General features: G+C 42.1%; 3 protein-coding genes across 3 annotated transcripts; 1 reads left to right on the top strand and 2 right to left on the bottom strand.

The window, feature by feature from the left end:
* Positions 1–346: 346 nt before the first annotated feature.
* Positions 347–7,169, top strand: ruvbl1 (RuvB-like AAA ATPase 1). Its single transcript, XM_030051837.1, is given in 12 exon segments — positions 347–580; positions 583–647; positions 1,667–1,752; positions 1,920–2,056; positions 3,357–3,508; positions 4,477–4,566; positions 5,247–5,396; positions 5,511–5,574; positions 5,671–5,869; positions 6,005–6,107; positions 6,186–6,277; positions 6,743–7,169. Coding segments are annotated over 12 exon segments (1,365 nt in total). The 5' UTR covers positions 347–507; the 3' UTR covers positions 6,897–7,169.
* A 79-nt stretch (positions 7,170–7,248) lies between these two features.
* mustn1a (musculoskeletal, embryonic nuclear protein 1a) lies at positions 7,249–8,846 on the bottom strand. Its single transcript, XM_030051964.1, is given in 4 exon segments — positions 7,249–7,854; positions 7,857–7,907; positions 8,260–8,389; positions 8,506–8,846. Coding segments are annotated over 4 exon segments (297 nt in total). The 5' UTR covers positions 8,515–8,846; the 3' UTR covers positions 7,249–7,747.
* A 630-nt stretch (positions 8,847–9,476) lies between these two features.
* Positions 9,477–15,111, bottom strand: rft1 (RFT1 homolog). The gene is made up of 10 exons (XM_030052602.1): positions 14,976–15,111; positions 14,760–14,845; positions 14,129–14,251; positions 13,702–13,993; positions 13,471–13,605; positions 12,307–12,567; positions 12,039–12,183; positions 11,809–11,914; positions 11,472–11,721; positions 9,477–10,890 (listed from the first exon to the last, which is right to left on the bottom strand). The coding sequence occupies exons 1-10, from the start codon at positions 15,036–15,038 to the stop codon at positions 10,726–10,728; spliced, it is 1,626 nt and encodes a 541-aa protein (XP_029908462.1). The 5' UTR covers positions 15,039–15,111; the 3' UTR covers positions 9,477–10,725.
* Positions 15,112–15,639: the final 528 nt, after the last annotated feature.

Here is a 15,639-nt window from a genome sequence, read left to right on the forward strand (position 1 = left end):
TTTGAGGACTGAAAATAATTAAATTAAAACTTGTCAATTAGCTCTTTGGTTGAAAATCATTGTTCAAGTCGGAGGATTATAAAACATCTGTATATCTGGTGGTGTTTGTGCTTTTATGTACGCAGCAGACTATTAATTACACATTGACAGGTTTCTAGTGGTTTCTACTACGTCTAAGCAAACTGAAACACAAACGGAAACGAAGACGCGAGGTGGGCGTGGTTTCCGTTGGGGAAAATAACGGACACAAGTATTAGCCAATGAAATTGTTAGATTAGACAACATGGTCCAATCGTTTCCCACCTAGCCCAAAGTAGGCGGTCCTTCAGGCCTCCACTTCCTCCAGTCTCCCGTGGTAACACACATGGAAACACATTTCTCAGTGTTTTGAGTTTACGCGCCGATTGTGGCGGTGAGAGTATTAAATAGGGGCATCGACGGCTTTTTCGTTGCCTTTATCGGGCCTTTGTCATTTCTAGGCCACACGTTTGTAAAAATAACACAATAATGAAGATCGAGGAGGTGAAAAGCACCACGAAAACGCAGCGGATCGCGTCGCACAGTCATGTGAAAGGACTCGGCTGGACGAGGCCGGGAACGCCAAGCAGACAGCAGCCGGTCTGGTGGGACAGGAGACTGCCCGAGAGGTGACGTTCAGACTGAGCTGCTCTTATTGATTCGTGATCTGGTTTAAAGACTTCAACATTCAATACCTTTGCAAGGAATATCTGCCCATTGTAATCAGTACACATAATGTCCACTGCTCCTCCAGTTAGCTAACGCCTCGGACTGTGGTGTCGCTGTTTCACACTTATTTCAAAAAGATGGAAATAAACTTGATAAAGTTACGTGTTTGGGACAGAAGAGGCGAAAAAGGTCAATGTATTTCAGTCCCACTAGTTCTTGTGGCGGTGGCCATTGTGTTTAATTTGACAGATGTTCAAATAAAATATAAAATTCTTACTACTACACATGAATGCGTGATTTATAATAATAGAGGCCGTAAGTCACAATTAATTGTTGTAGAAACTTGCACTTAATTGCCCCAAGACAAGGCAAAAAATGAAAATGCATGTCAGATTTTTTTTTTTTTTTCTATAGCCACTTTGCACCCTCTCATCAAGAGATGGATGTGGTCAAATTAAATGAGTCTTTTTTCAGGGGATGAACACTGCTGCTGGTGTGTCATTCTGCAAAGATGTAGAGAAACTGGTAAATTGTTAGAGCCGCAGGAAAAAAATAAAATCTCAAACTTGAACTCATCATGAATGACTTCTACTCTCCTGTAAATCAGATAATCTTAAATAGTGACAGCCTGCAACAGAGGGTGTAAATCAAAATTTCAACCAATAAAATGTTTTTTAAAAAATCTTCAGACATCCTCTCTCATCCACCTATCCCTCCAAATAAAATTGTGTTTCTTTGCCAAACCCATTCCCTATTGATTTGCACCTGTGAACGATCCTTCCCCTGGCTATCTCCCGCCCAAACATCCTGTTTCGACAGGAATCACATAAAATCACGAAAGTAAGAGTCCATTTCATGGAATCTTTGAGTGGTGCCAGCAGAATCAAAATGATGTAATGTTGCTTTTAGTGTCACAGTGCTTGCTAGATGTCCATTTTTGGCTCTCATCTACTTGGGTGTGTCTGTCTCTCCCTGGCAGGCATGTGGCATCATTGTCGAGTTGATCCGCTCAAAGAAGATGGCAGGGAGGGCAGTTTTACTGGATGGTCCCCCTGGCACAGGAAAGGTACTGGGTACTGTTAATGGCATTAACCATGAGGAAGCAGCACATTACTGTTACTGGTTGTTGTTTGCTGATTCAGATCTTGACTTTAGCATTATTGTTTTTTTGAAACAGTAGTACATGATTTTATTCATGCTGCCCTCCCATCTCTTTCCTGCCCTCTCTACACGACTTGCCCTTGCCTTGGCGATGGCACAGGAGTTGGGCAACAAAGTGCCTTTCTCTGCCCTATGGTTGGCAGCGAGGTCTACTCGTCTGAGATTAAGAAAACAGAGGTTCTGATGGAGAATTTCAGGAGAGCCATCGGTGAGTGAAATTTTAATACATTAAACCCCTATATATATATCCGGCAATCATTTGTTTCTTTCTCTTTGTTTTTCTACTTCTCAGTCTTTCTCTCTCAAGTAAATACACTCAAACACAAATGTCAGTGCAAAGCACTCAAAGCCATTCCCTGTAACAGCATACTCAACTAGGGCCGTTGCAAGAGTCAGTTCTCACCAAGTCAGTATCAACATTTTGAAAACTATACCATTACTAGTGTTTTTTGTATCGATGCAACTTTATCTTTTACTCTGAACTCACTGTTGTTATTCTTATGTAGCCTTAGCCTGTATCTCTCAGTACTTGATACACTTTAATGCTGCAGTCGTGCTTACAGATCTTTTAAATCAAAATGAGAACACAGAATTTTGTTTTACACTTGAAGGCTACAAGGCGGTGTTGCACATGTAATGCAGTGTCCTTACTCTAATTCAATAATATGGCAAAAACAGACATCCCATCAGAAAACATATAAGCCTACATGTTTAAATACTTGAAATACAGGGAGGTTTTGATCACTTGTTAATGTGATGTTTACACGCAAATGTTGTTGCGTTTTTAGATAATCGAGTCCTTTCTGAATGGGGTGTTTGCTTTTGCCATATTATTCAACGGTACAAACTACCAAAATTCTGGTATGTGACCTCCCTATATCCAACCCAATCCCTCACTGAGGAGTCCTTGGACAGGAAGAGCAAGGTGCCCCACTCCGCACCTTTCCCACCGAGCTGAAAAGCAGGACCCGGAGAGGGGATTTGTGAGAGGAGCGTTGACAGGGAAGGAAGGCTCAAGAGGGGGAAGGGGCTTGTCTGCCTGTTGATGGTAGCTGTCACAGAGAAGGAAATGGAGCTCGGGTTGACAGAAAGGTGGTCATCAGCACCTTCGCTCCATCCCGAGAACCAAACATGCAGATGGGGAGGAGGGGTGTACATTCTGAGCTTGTCTTCACCCTCTCGATAAGAGCGCCGTTGACAGACCGTCCCCGCCTTAAGCATCGCTCTCTGACCCCACACCAGACGAGATCAGCCACCTGCACGCTGCTCGTACTCGAGGCACAGGCATATGAATTGGAACAGGATTACAAAGTGATCAGGTACACAGAGTGATGCCCAGACGTTATGTGCGCACACACACACACGTCCTCTCTCTAATAAATGCGTTGTTGGGCAGACTGAGGGATTCAACGGCTTAGTTGATACAAGAATATAAAGGCCCGATTGAGTTCTCATTCTGTACTGCACTGTGCATGTGTGTGACTGTCTGTAATGTTGACCACCTTTAGGATTACGTATCAAGGAGACAAAGGAGGTGTATGAAGGGGAGGTGACAGAGCTGACCCCCTGTGAGACGGAGAATCCCATGGGCGGCTATGGAAAAACCATCAGCCACGTCATCATCGGTCTGAAGACGGGCAAAGGCACAAAGCAGCTCAAGGTTAGAGTTGTAATACTGATGGGATTCTCTCTGTCTTGTGTTATATGTGTCTATGCTAGTGGTGTGTGTAAAGCACCTTGAGTTACACTGTGTTTATTAGATGTGGAATATAAGCAGAATTATCATTATGACTGTGAATTGGTGTGTTTTCTCTGTTTACATGTGGCATACAAAACCTGTCTTGAGTAATCAGATAGCTATCCACTTGTCTAAACACATAACAAACCACATGTAAACACACTTTAGAAGCATTTGAAGTCTGAGTCTTGGATGTGTTTACACTGTGATTTTTATGCACACAGACACAATTGGATAGCTGTCTCATTACTTTGAGTTGCATTTTGTATGCCAATTGTAAACATGGTCATAGAGAACGGGTTTATAAGCTTGGCAACTATATTAATTCCTAAGGATCAACACAACCAGGTCTTATGCATTTAATCAAAATATTTGTCTCCTTCTACACCTGGCATGAACACGTCTCATTATATTCAGATTGTGTCTGGATATAATTTTTCTTAGATTATATGTACATTTGACATAAAACTGCATCCATTAGTACACATGGAAAGCTGTTGCCTTGCATATCTCTTTTCATATTTATGTGTTTGAAAACTAAAAAACATTGCTTCTCACTTGTTCCCAATCCTGAAAATCCCAATAATCCAGTTCTGTTATCATCAGAGCTGCCTGCCACCTGCATGATGTGCATATACATTGTGGTTGGAATAAGCCACACAAGTTTATTTCTGTTTATGTAGATGTTCATGTTGATCAGGCAAACATTGCATTTATCTTTTTTTATTAATGTGGCCTAATGCGTATCTAATCTCTCTGACATTGTTTGGCTAAATAGATCAATGCTTCTTTGGCGCACTAAAGCTGAATTTTCTGTTACATAACATACATAACGCTCAAGCTATGAATCCGATTTTCACAGTATAAAAGTTCATATTCTGTTTCCTCAGCTGGATCCCAGTATTTATGAGAGTCTTCAGAAGGAGCGCGTAGAAGTGGGAGATGTCATCTACATTGAAGCCAACAGTGGAGCCGTCAAGGTAAGCTGTGCATGTTAGAAAGAAATGCATCAAATTGTGTTTGGAAAGTTCCAGTGCTGTTGTAAAACACTAAAAGTAAAAGCTCTAACAGTAGGCTCGGTGGAAAAAAAAAAATGAGAAGATCAGGCTCGGAGGTTTTCGTCCTGAATGTCCTCTTCAGTCCTTCAAGCTGGCGTTCTTTCATCTCTCAGCGCACATGAAGCTCTGTTGCATCTCTACTGTACTCTGGAATGAGCTTCTCTCATTCCTGCAGTTCTTCATAGGACTGGCTCTATCTCTCCATCTCCCCAGTTGCCTCTGTTCAGACAGCGGGCCTTGTGGCCTGTGTTGACAGGCTGCGTTGACGGGTCCTTTAATCGGTGCAGGTGGGCTTGGGGTGCAGGCAGGCTCTAGTCAGAGGCCAAGGGAGGAGGGCTGGACACCACATTTGTTACTGTTGACAGCAATCTCACAAGCCTTCTTCTCTAACTCTTTCATCCCTCAGCCACATGCCCTTCCCTCTGTGCCGGGCTGGCACTGGGTTCAATCAAGCACCTGCTCTCCCTCCTCCCATATCCTCTCTTTTGTTTCATTCCAGAGCAGTAGCAGACAACTGCTTATTCTTTGGCATTATGCGGTAGGTATTTTTTTTTTCCTTTTCCTTTTTTATTAACTCTTTTTTTTGTCCTGTGTCTTTGCAGAGACAAGGTCGTTGTGACACATTTGCCACAGAGTTTGATCTAGAGGCAGAGGAGTATGTGCCGCTGCCCAAAGGCGATGTCCACAAGAAGAAAGAGATCATCCAAGATGTCACACTGCACGACCTGGATGTTGCAAACGCCAGACCCCAGGTACAAACCTGTAATAGCACAGCAACAAGTTGAAATGACTGGTTCAATTCAAATAGATCGCCAGTTTGCAGAGTGGTCATCTATTCTCTAATCATGCTTGTTGATTTATTCCAGGGAGGCCAGGACATCCTCTCCATGATGGGACAACTGATGAAGCCCAAGAAGACAGAGATCACAGGCAAAGAAAATTAACAAGCTCCGTCATGCATCACCAGTCAGCTCAGTTGACTTTTCTTGTTCATTCAACATCTTCCTCACCACCTTCCATTTCTAGACAAGCTGCGCGCTGAGATCAACAAGGTGGTGAATCGGTACATCGACCAAGGTGTCGCTGAACTAGTTCCCGGTGTGCTCTTTGTGGACGAGGTGCACATGCTGGACATTGAATGCTTCACCTACCTCCATCGAGCCTTGGAAAGCACCATCGCCCCCATCGTAGTGTTCGCCTCAAACAGGGGAAACTGCCTAATCAGGTTGGCATGTGACTGTTTAGCAGTTTGAAAATTAGTTTGATGGGCAGAAGGTGTGAAAACAAAACACAGAAAACAGAACACAGCAAGTGTCCAAACTAAGATCTGTTTGCTTAACCAAACTTTGTTGTTCACCAGGGGAACAGAGGACATCAGCTCCCCCCATGGGATCCCACTGGACCTGCTGGATAGAGTTATGATAATTCGAACCATGTTGTACACACCTCAGGAGATGAAGCAGGTGAGTTTTAAACAGGCGAGAGTGACGCATGATGTCCACCTGTACATTCACAGTTGTTAATGATGGTGTCGCTCATAGATCATCAAGATCCGTGCTCAGACAGAAGGGATCAATATCAGCGATGAAGCACTTACTCACCTGGGAGAAATTGGCACCAAGACCACACTCAGGTAAAGATACGCACTGTGCCGCTTAACTGACCTTATTTACATGGTGGCCATTTTGAAATGAGCATATCTATGTTCCTTATATACCCTCAATGTTCTATTTTCATACAAAATTTTCCTTGAACATGGACTATCAGATGACGCATTGTTGTTAATATGCCAGAGGACATTAATAGAATGGACTTTGCTTTTTATGTTGAGGGAACATGGGATTGTGCATTTTTCAAACGTTTAACATTATGTATGTGGCTACTGCCATATTTGTTTATGTACTGTTGTATTAATAAAAGGTGCGTTTGAATTATTTTTGGTAGAAGTTCCAAAACACCATTTCAGTTTCAGTTTTATATATAGTATGTCAGTCCTGTTGGTAGTTTTAAAATGGTCGGTATTTGATTAAGGTCATTAATTTGTGGTGTGTGTGTGGGTGTGTATACTGAGTAGCTCTCATTTCTTGTTTCACGTCAGGTATGCTGTCCAGTTGCTTACCCCTGCCAGTCTGCTGGGCCGGGTTCAGGGGAAGGAGAACGTGGAGAGGGAGCAGGTAGAGGAAATAAATGAGCTCTTCTATGATGCCAAGTCGTCCGCCAAGATCCTCCAAGACCAGCATCACAATTCATGAAGTGAAACTGAATGTTTGACTTTTGGTTCAAAACTTTCTCTCACAGGATGAGCATTTTCAGCCTGACATCATCTGGTTTACTTTGTTACCCTCATCCTACCATGCTTCTTTATTTTGCATTTTCCCCTATTTCATGCTCCCTTTACTCTTTCTAGGGTTTCCCTGACTGTGTATCATTTACTGTAGTAAATTTGTTCCAATGAATTTAAGTTTTATTCATTCTATTTGTTGATGAAAATAATTTTTTGAATAAAAGAAAAAGAGACGAATGAGTTTTCTTTTGTATTTTTAGATTGGTGTATTACCAGCAGTTTCTACTATAATTCACACAGAATGACACAACACATTTCTGTTACATCCAAGGGTTTTATTGATGATAGTACAGGAGTTACACTCTTGTCCTAGTTTTTATATTTTGACAGACTGTCACAGCTCAGGCATACAGTTGTGCAGACCAGAGTGTAATGAAGGTGAATTTTTGACATGCTGAAGAAAAATCTCTAAAGATCACTGTTTCTCCATTCTGAGTGAAGCATTCTTGCTTTTCTATGCCTGCCGTTTAAACTCTGCACCCCAAAAACAATTAGTTAAAAGTGGTGTGAGAAACAGCACACAGTTTCATTAACCAGTCATTCAGAGATGCCAATTACTGATAAATAGAAAACCATCGCTATTGAATAGGAGTAAAATTATTCAACACAAAGTGAGTGTCAAAAGTGCAGATTGCAAAAATGTGACTTGTATTATTTATTTAAAAAAAAAGAACATGAAGCCACCAAAAACTAGGCTTTAAAGGTCTCTCCCTCAGTGGGAATGAAGTTGGCAGAAGTACAGCGGGATTGAAAACTGACCTAAAGCCCAATGGTGTATCTCAGTCTGAAACCAGCTGTCCAATGATGGTTGAAGCAGACATCTGCTACTCCTGATTGTCGAGTCGAGCCCTTGTTGAAGACGGTCTCCCTCCTGACCTCGCTCCACTGAACACAGAAGGGGCAGCTTTGCCCATTTTCTCTGTGAATAAAACGAGAAACAGGGATCTATAAATATTTCACTCAGTTATTGAGGCCATACAGGGGTTGTACAGGACAGTGGATCCGCACTGTGTAAATACACACTCCTCATGAGGGAGAAAGTTTGACAGGAGTCTCCCCTTCATGTTATCCCTCCTTAATTTGCGTCTGTATATGGAGTGGAAACTTCTGCATCATCCGAAACGCCCCTCACAAAAGTTACAGCCATTGTTTAGCTCTAGAAATGTAATCTTAGCCTAACCAGATACAGATTTCAAGAGGTTGTTTCCTCACACGTTCACCTGCGAGACTGTCCCCTGATCACACTGCCATAAGAAGTGTTGTGGGCTCACCGCACTCTTCCATTACTTGTAACGTCTTGCTCTTCGGTTTCTCACTTGCACCCAGTTTGCTCTTTGCATCCACCAGGTCCTCTTCTCTCACTTCAGGACGCTGCTGTTGTTCATCTTCTCCTTCACCTAGCTGAGGAGCAGGTCATGGGAAAAAAACACAAAGCATCTAAGAAAACATCTTTCTTAGCAGAAGCTTTATCACGATCAATAAATTTAATGTTTCGAGAACTCAAATAGTGGTCTTACTTGAGACATGTTGGTTGAAAGTTCAGGATATCCCTTAAGGAACAATCCTCACTCTTGTCAGTTTCTCCTCTTTTTCCTCTTGTATGTCCAGCCCAACACACACACTCACACATATACACACACACAGCCAAGCAGTGATTCCCCAGCGGACTATAAATCTGGCAGTAAGTGACTCTGTGGGTACACAGACTCCTCCTCTTTTCTGTCTTTCTCCCTGGTTCTGTTTATTTTCATAGTGTGCTGTCTCCTCCACTGCTTCATTAGGGAATGATGAGATCACTGCTTCAACTGGGTCAGTTAATATTAACATTCCTCCAACTAAATTCCACAGTGGCAAAAGTGTGACAAATACGGTCCATCAGTGTGTTCTGTATTGCAAACTCTTGAACCTTTCCACCAGCATTGTAATGCAGCCAAGCAGATCTGAAGCAAACTTCCAAGCTGTGTCAAGATGTTCAATTTATGGACAACGTCATCCCCTGCCAAACATAGTTACATGTACACTGTGTACGAGGCAAAAAAAAAGAACAAAGAGAGAGAAGTGCATTGCACTCCATCAAAAGAATGTCGTTACCACCCCTCCATGCCTCTTTTCCACTATTACATCATTATCCTGCCCTTAGGGACCCTAATTTCAGCGGCACTGTGCACAGAGGAGGGACCAGCAGATAACCAGAAAATATTTCCCAACATGTCAATAATTCCCGAATCCCCACCTGGGAAAAACAGAACTGTATCTCTGGCTTTGGCTTTCTAAAGACACAACACAGTATGATGGACTAAAAAAAAGAGTCACATGAAGGAGAACATAATGTGCAGACTAAAGATCCAATTCTGGGGATTGTAGCAGCAACACCAGCAGCTCAACATTTCCTTCATGACCAATAATGGTAAACATGTTTTCTGAGAAAGATGAAAGGGGGTTATGAACTTTACATAGCCACTGTTACCAAATATGAACTTAAAACATGTCCAATTTGGCAAACTTTGTTTATTTCTGGTGTTGTAAATTGTACCAATCCCAACCACATGACCATATGAAAAAGAAAATTTATGAGCAAACTTCAGTGTCACATTGTGTGATGAATGAATTCCTAAAAAAAAAAGTAGGCACGAAGGGAGCACAATATTCCTGTATGCAATCATGTTTTCATACTCAAATCTAGAGCGATCAACAGGAAATGATTTCATCAAACTGACCTCAACCAATAAAACATGTTACTAGACCTTTTTCACAGCAGCCATTTTGACATGAATAGCAAAGTAAAAATAAATGTTACCAGTGCCATTCATTAAGATTTTGGTCCATTTAGGTCAAGGATCCTGACACTGTGCACCCTGGAAAGGTTCTGGTAAACTAAAATGGAACTAATAAATGTCAGTAGAAATGCCTGTGTTTATTTTAGCTGTTGTGAAAAAGGTCTACCTGGCCGCTCTGTTGCACCATCTATCAGAAACAGCATCGTATCTTCCCTCTTGTGACATTCTTGTTTTATTAAAGATAACCTCTGTTAAAAATATTTGCTGATACATTATTAAAAATAGCATCATACATTCAATTTTTGGTCAGCTATGCCCCTTTACATAGCCTTAAAAATTACAAAAACCTTTCTAATGTTGCAAAGACAAAAACATACAGATACAAAATGATTTTGTCTGTATGTTTTCAGAGTAAACAGCTTTGGCCTTTTTTCTCTCCTTTGCAGAAGCTCTCAAACACAGACATACTGGCACAAATACACATACAGTTTTTTCTGGAGTAACAGTCTTTAGGGCTTATGATATTCTTTTATTAAAATATATACACATTCTTTTGTCATATGTTTAAATCTACACTGTAAATGTCAATCAAATTTTCAAATTGATCTGTTTGTCAAGAATAGATTGGGTTCGGCTCAGTAACAAAAAACAACTGTCATGAGCCAAAATCCATTCACAACTCCAACAAGGATTTGAGGAACTCAGAAAGAGAGTATAAATGTGCCACAAGAAACATGCTTCTTTTTTCCCGTCAGGATTGGACCCCAAAACCATTATGTTCTTTCATACTTTAATGTACCAACGCAGGACTGATCCAGTGAGATATATCCACACCGAGACTTCTCACTGCTTTGAGACACCAGCAGCGACAGGCAGCCCAGCGGGTCCTGTCGCCCCTGTTTGAGGTGAAAAATGAAGCGAAAGTTGCCCCCAGTCCAATGCTTCCACTTCCAGACAGATTTAAGTGTGTTTCTTTCTGTAGCGAGGTAGCAGCTGAGTCCTCACAAACCGAACAAGCTGAGTCTCCGTTAGCAGAACAGTTACCAGCACGCAGAGCAGACACGCCGCTCCCACAGCGATATGGACCAGTCTGAGCAACCATCCTCTGTCACAGCAGAAAGCACCCTGAAACAAATAAAGAGCAAGTTACAGCCATTAACCTGCACAACAGGCAATAAATACATCACAGGAAAATTAGACACAAAATGAAATAAATAACTAGACAAGGCTAATTTTCTCAAGAAAGTAAACAGTTGAAGTAGCTGAAGTAATTAAAGTAGTTGAAGCAGTACTTGAAGTAGCTGTGGTAGATAAAGTAGTTTAAGCTGTAGAAGCAGTGTAGTAATTTGAGTGTTATGAGCTTAAGCTATTTATTTGTCAACGCCCCACAATGATCAATAAATTGAACAAAAAATAAAAATGTAGTAGTAGTAATAAAATAGTAGTAGTGATGTGATAAAAGCATAAAAAATATCAAAAACATGGATAAAAGCATGTATCTCCTAAGGTATCTGAATATTTTAATGTTGAACGGCGTTGAAACCTTAAATTATGTGATAGAAATTGGACAAAGTGGTGTCTAGAGGAAGAAATAAAAAAGTTGAAAAAGGGTACATGAATGTGATTTAGTGACGCAAAAGCACTCACATGATAGTTAATATCCAGAAACTTTGTAATCGCAGAATGAAAAGAGAGTTTTGTGGTACCTCAGAGAGCGCAGTGACAACCGCACTGAGGCCGAGTGCCAGTAGGAGGGCTGGCGAGGGCAACAAGCCTCGCAGCGGTCGCCACGGACTCGACTGGAAGTAGCGGCTGATGTAGAAGAGGCTGTGCAGGATACGGAGGCCCATGTTGAGGCAGTTGGCCAGTATGAAGCCAACAGCACCAGCCCACCACGTCAGCATGTAGGACAGGAACAGGAAAGACAGGGAGAGACCCAGCATCACCACGTTATACCTAAAAACACACCAAGAACATCAGGTTACATGTTGCTACATGCTGCATGATCACGGAAACGGTGTGTGGAGATGTGTGCATTCTCACTTGTCAACCTCCTCCTGGCTCATAGCAGCAAACACAAAGCACTCTGTCACGCCGTTGACAGCCAGCAGGAGGACATAAGAGCTGTAGTATCGCAGCAAAGTGGGCCCTTAAACAAAATTCAAATACTCCAATGACTAAAAACACCAAACTAAAAGATACTTGAAAAAACTCTCCATAGAAACCGGTTTAATATTTCCACGGCTCTGTGGATTTTGGTTTAGCTGACTGACCTGCCCCACTGCTCAGCAGAGAGCCCCCGTAAATGTCAAGAGCCAGGTGAGAGTAGGCATAACCAAACACCGTGATGATCAGACCGATCACCAACACCAGTTTCAGCAGGCACTCCAGGACCTCTGCTACAATGGAAACGTCCTCCTGTAGACACAAAACCCACATGGAGAGCCAATATCACAACATAAAAAAGTCACTATCAACAGATTCCTGCCGAGCTGGACACAAGGACGTTCGGGCATTTTGCTGTATTTCCAAGATGCCGACCTGTTTCTGACTTTTCACATCGCGCCCTCTCTCCAGCACTTTGGCAAAGAAGATGTAGAAGCTCTCCTCGATGGGCAGGAAGATGAAGCGTGCCACCATGGAGCCCAGGTTATTGACGATATCGTAAACGCCCTGGTCCCCGAAGCTGAGGACGTTCAAGAAGGTCATGACGTAACGCTCGCCCTCCGTCAGCACCTGCTTCAGAAACGACTGCTTGAAGAAGCTCCACGTCAGCCGGGCCAGTGTCCAGTCGATCAGCGGCTACAAACACAGCAACAGAGAGACATACAACAGCCTTAGCAGCTCATCTTGTAAGTCAAACTCACTGGTTTGACTCTGCATGCTGATCCTCCTTGCTGAAATATATCCTTAAGCTAGGAACTGAATCCATACGTGTCCTGTAGTCTGGCTCTGCTCCTTCTAGTGAAATCAGACTGTTTACAAGTAATAGAGAGTTAATGTGTTTTAAGATGAATTTTAATAAAGGAGTGATTTTTCGACAAACTGTCAGTAAGCATTGCAGGTCCAGTAAGTATAAAGGTAAGTACTATTAGTTGGTGCAGTGCAGAGGTCCATTTTAGTTGGCAATATTGTCTGTTAGTAAAAAGATGATACCATGAACTAATTTTATAAAAGTTTGTTTTAGGTTAGAAAACTAACTATCTACTTTTTCCACAGAATTTTGGACAAAAAGTACAAGGATTTTCTTGGATTTCTTTCTACAGGTGAGCAGTATCATGACATTATGACATAAGAAATGTTGAGTCTGATGCAGATGCAATCTGACTCATTTTGAGAAAGAGCAACAGATGGCTTAATGAAATTACATAAAATGTTTATGATGAAATTAAAACATCATGAATATAAGTTTCTAATGACTTTTCAGGCCACATATTTATAAAATTGAATTTAAGTCATCTCAAAACTTTATAGAGACCTGCAGACACACATAATTATATATGATGAAGTGGTGTGTGTCATGAAAATCCAATATATTAACATCTGAGTGGGAAAAGCTTAAATGATTATGTTCATCACTGTAAAATAACACATTTGCAACAGCATATTATGATGCCACTGATGTACAGTATAATGCTGAATAAAGTGGTGACAGATGTACTGTGTAGTGTTGAGCAGAGGTGCCGCTGAAGTTGTAAATACTACCTCTCCATCAGCTCTGCAGAACAGCAGCTCTCCGACATGGTTCAGAGGAAAACACTTCTTGGTGGCTTCTTCAGATCCCAGGAAGCGAAGAAAGTAGACGACATAGCAGAAAACCAGGAAACCTGTGTACACCAACTAAGAAACGCCATTCCTCAAAAACCATAGCTTAAAACCAAAAAGTACAAATCAGGTTATTTACAATAATGGGGAAGACTCTGGCTCACATCTTACCTGAGCAGCAGAGAAGATGTAAAGGCCCCACTCCGGAGCAGACACCACCAGCACTACAGTTATACTGCACTTAGCGATCATTGCTAAGCTCTCAGCCACCACCTTCAACCTGACAAACATGTGGGCTTGAGCCAGGACCCAGAGGGGCTCGGCCAGCAGCTCCTGCACCGCAGCCAGAGCAAACATCCCCACCGCCGGGCCATAGTGAGGGATCGTCCGGGGATCTGGGACCTCCAAGAGCCACAGCCACACACAGACCAGCAGGGACGCCCAGGCCACACCCAGAGGCAAGCTGAGAGGTGAAAAGGGGACAGAGAGACACACAGACAAGTTACAGACACACACCCAGGCTGAATATATCACACACAGGTTTTATCTTTCTTCTTTGTGCCAGGAAGTCACTCCAATCCTCACAAATCCAACTCACGTCAGCCACAGCAGGTTGACAACCTGTCTCCAGCTGTGGCCTGTCCCAGACCCCCGACTCAGACAGGCCCTCCGGAAAGCCTCTCTGGACAGGAAGACTAATGTGGAATACAGCAGTGTGAGCCTGCATGAAACAAACACACACACACACACACACACACACACACACACACACACACACACGTTACATTTTAAAGAAGTGCAGCAGCTGTGCCAAAATGCATGGTGCTCTTTCTCCTCTGGCTCACAGCTCTCTGCTCTCCCATGGGTGCCAGCAGGTATCAGCCAAGGTTATTATGGTTAAATAAAATATTAAACAAAAAACTAAAACCAAGTGTGAAAAAAAAAAAACATTTTAGTTAACTGAAATAAAAATAAAAACTTGACAGTGTTGTGTTTGTACTGTGATACCTATTCTGACAAACACCTCCCATATTATACTGAAAATACTGAAACTAAAACTAAACTAAAAGTAAACATTTTTAAACACTAAAAATGAATCTGAGGCGAGTAAATCCAGGCTAGAGGCAGACTGAATCTAAACGGAACAGAAAACGAAAATTAAAAACGAAATAAAAAATACAAACTGATGAAAAATACAAAACTATAGTAACTCTCGGGTATCAGCTCACCTGACATTGACCACTCCAATCAGCTCTTTGGACACAAACCGGAGCGTGAAGGCATTCAACAAGAAGGTGAGCACACGGAACATCACCTGAGACATAATTTGAAAAAATAAAGTAATTAAATAAAAACAATGCAGCTGAATATTCGGAAATTCACTGTACACTTAATTACATATCTCCAAATGTGTTACCTCTGCAACATGGTGTGTGTCTGTTTACCTGCAGCAGTACATTATATGATGCAAGAGTGGATGCATCCTGCAGGACATCCTCGGAGCTCATCTTCAAGTCGCTGTGAGTCGCTGGAAACTCTCCGACTCTTTGACGGCCGATCCGCTGCTCACACTCGGGGGGCAGAAACCCGTCCGCTACTGCGCCGTCATTCTGTGAAACCCGCCGGTGTGGCTCCTAACTCTCCTAAAAGTGTGAGCTTCTTCCAACACAGCAGCCGGTCCCTGTTCCACTTCCGTACACACACTCTCTACGGACGTACGCTACGCGGTGACGTCAGCGCAGCGTTTTGTTGACATTCCTGCCGCTAGGGGGCGTAAGGAGGCCTCTGTTTTGATTTCCCAAAGCAGGGATAGAGGGTTTCATCTGTTTTTTCAAGTTCAGAAACCAAACGTTGGCTGTAATTAAGCTGCGGACACACATGGGGGCCTTGATATGAAAACATGTTTAGGTTTGTGATAAATATGAAATTGTTGGGACCGTATTTTAACACCGACAAATAAACTCAAAAGTGAAGAGATTAAAACTTGTTAAAATAATAACTGTTTTTTTGTTTGTTTGTTTGTTTGTTTGTTTGTTTTAAATTTCGGCCGTTTCTTAAGAGTGAAAACAAATAGTAATTAAAATCACATTGTATCAATTACACAAAAAG

The sequence above is a fragment of the Myripristis murdjan genome, chromosome 5 (genome assembly GCF_902150065.1).
Source record: "Myripristis murdjan chromosome 5, fMyrMur1.1, whole genome shotgun sequence".
NCBI lineage: Eukaryota > Metazoa > Chordata > Actinopteri > Holocentriformes > Holocentridae > Myripristis > Myripristis murdjan.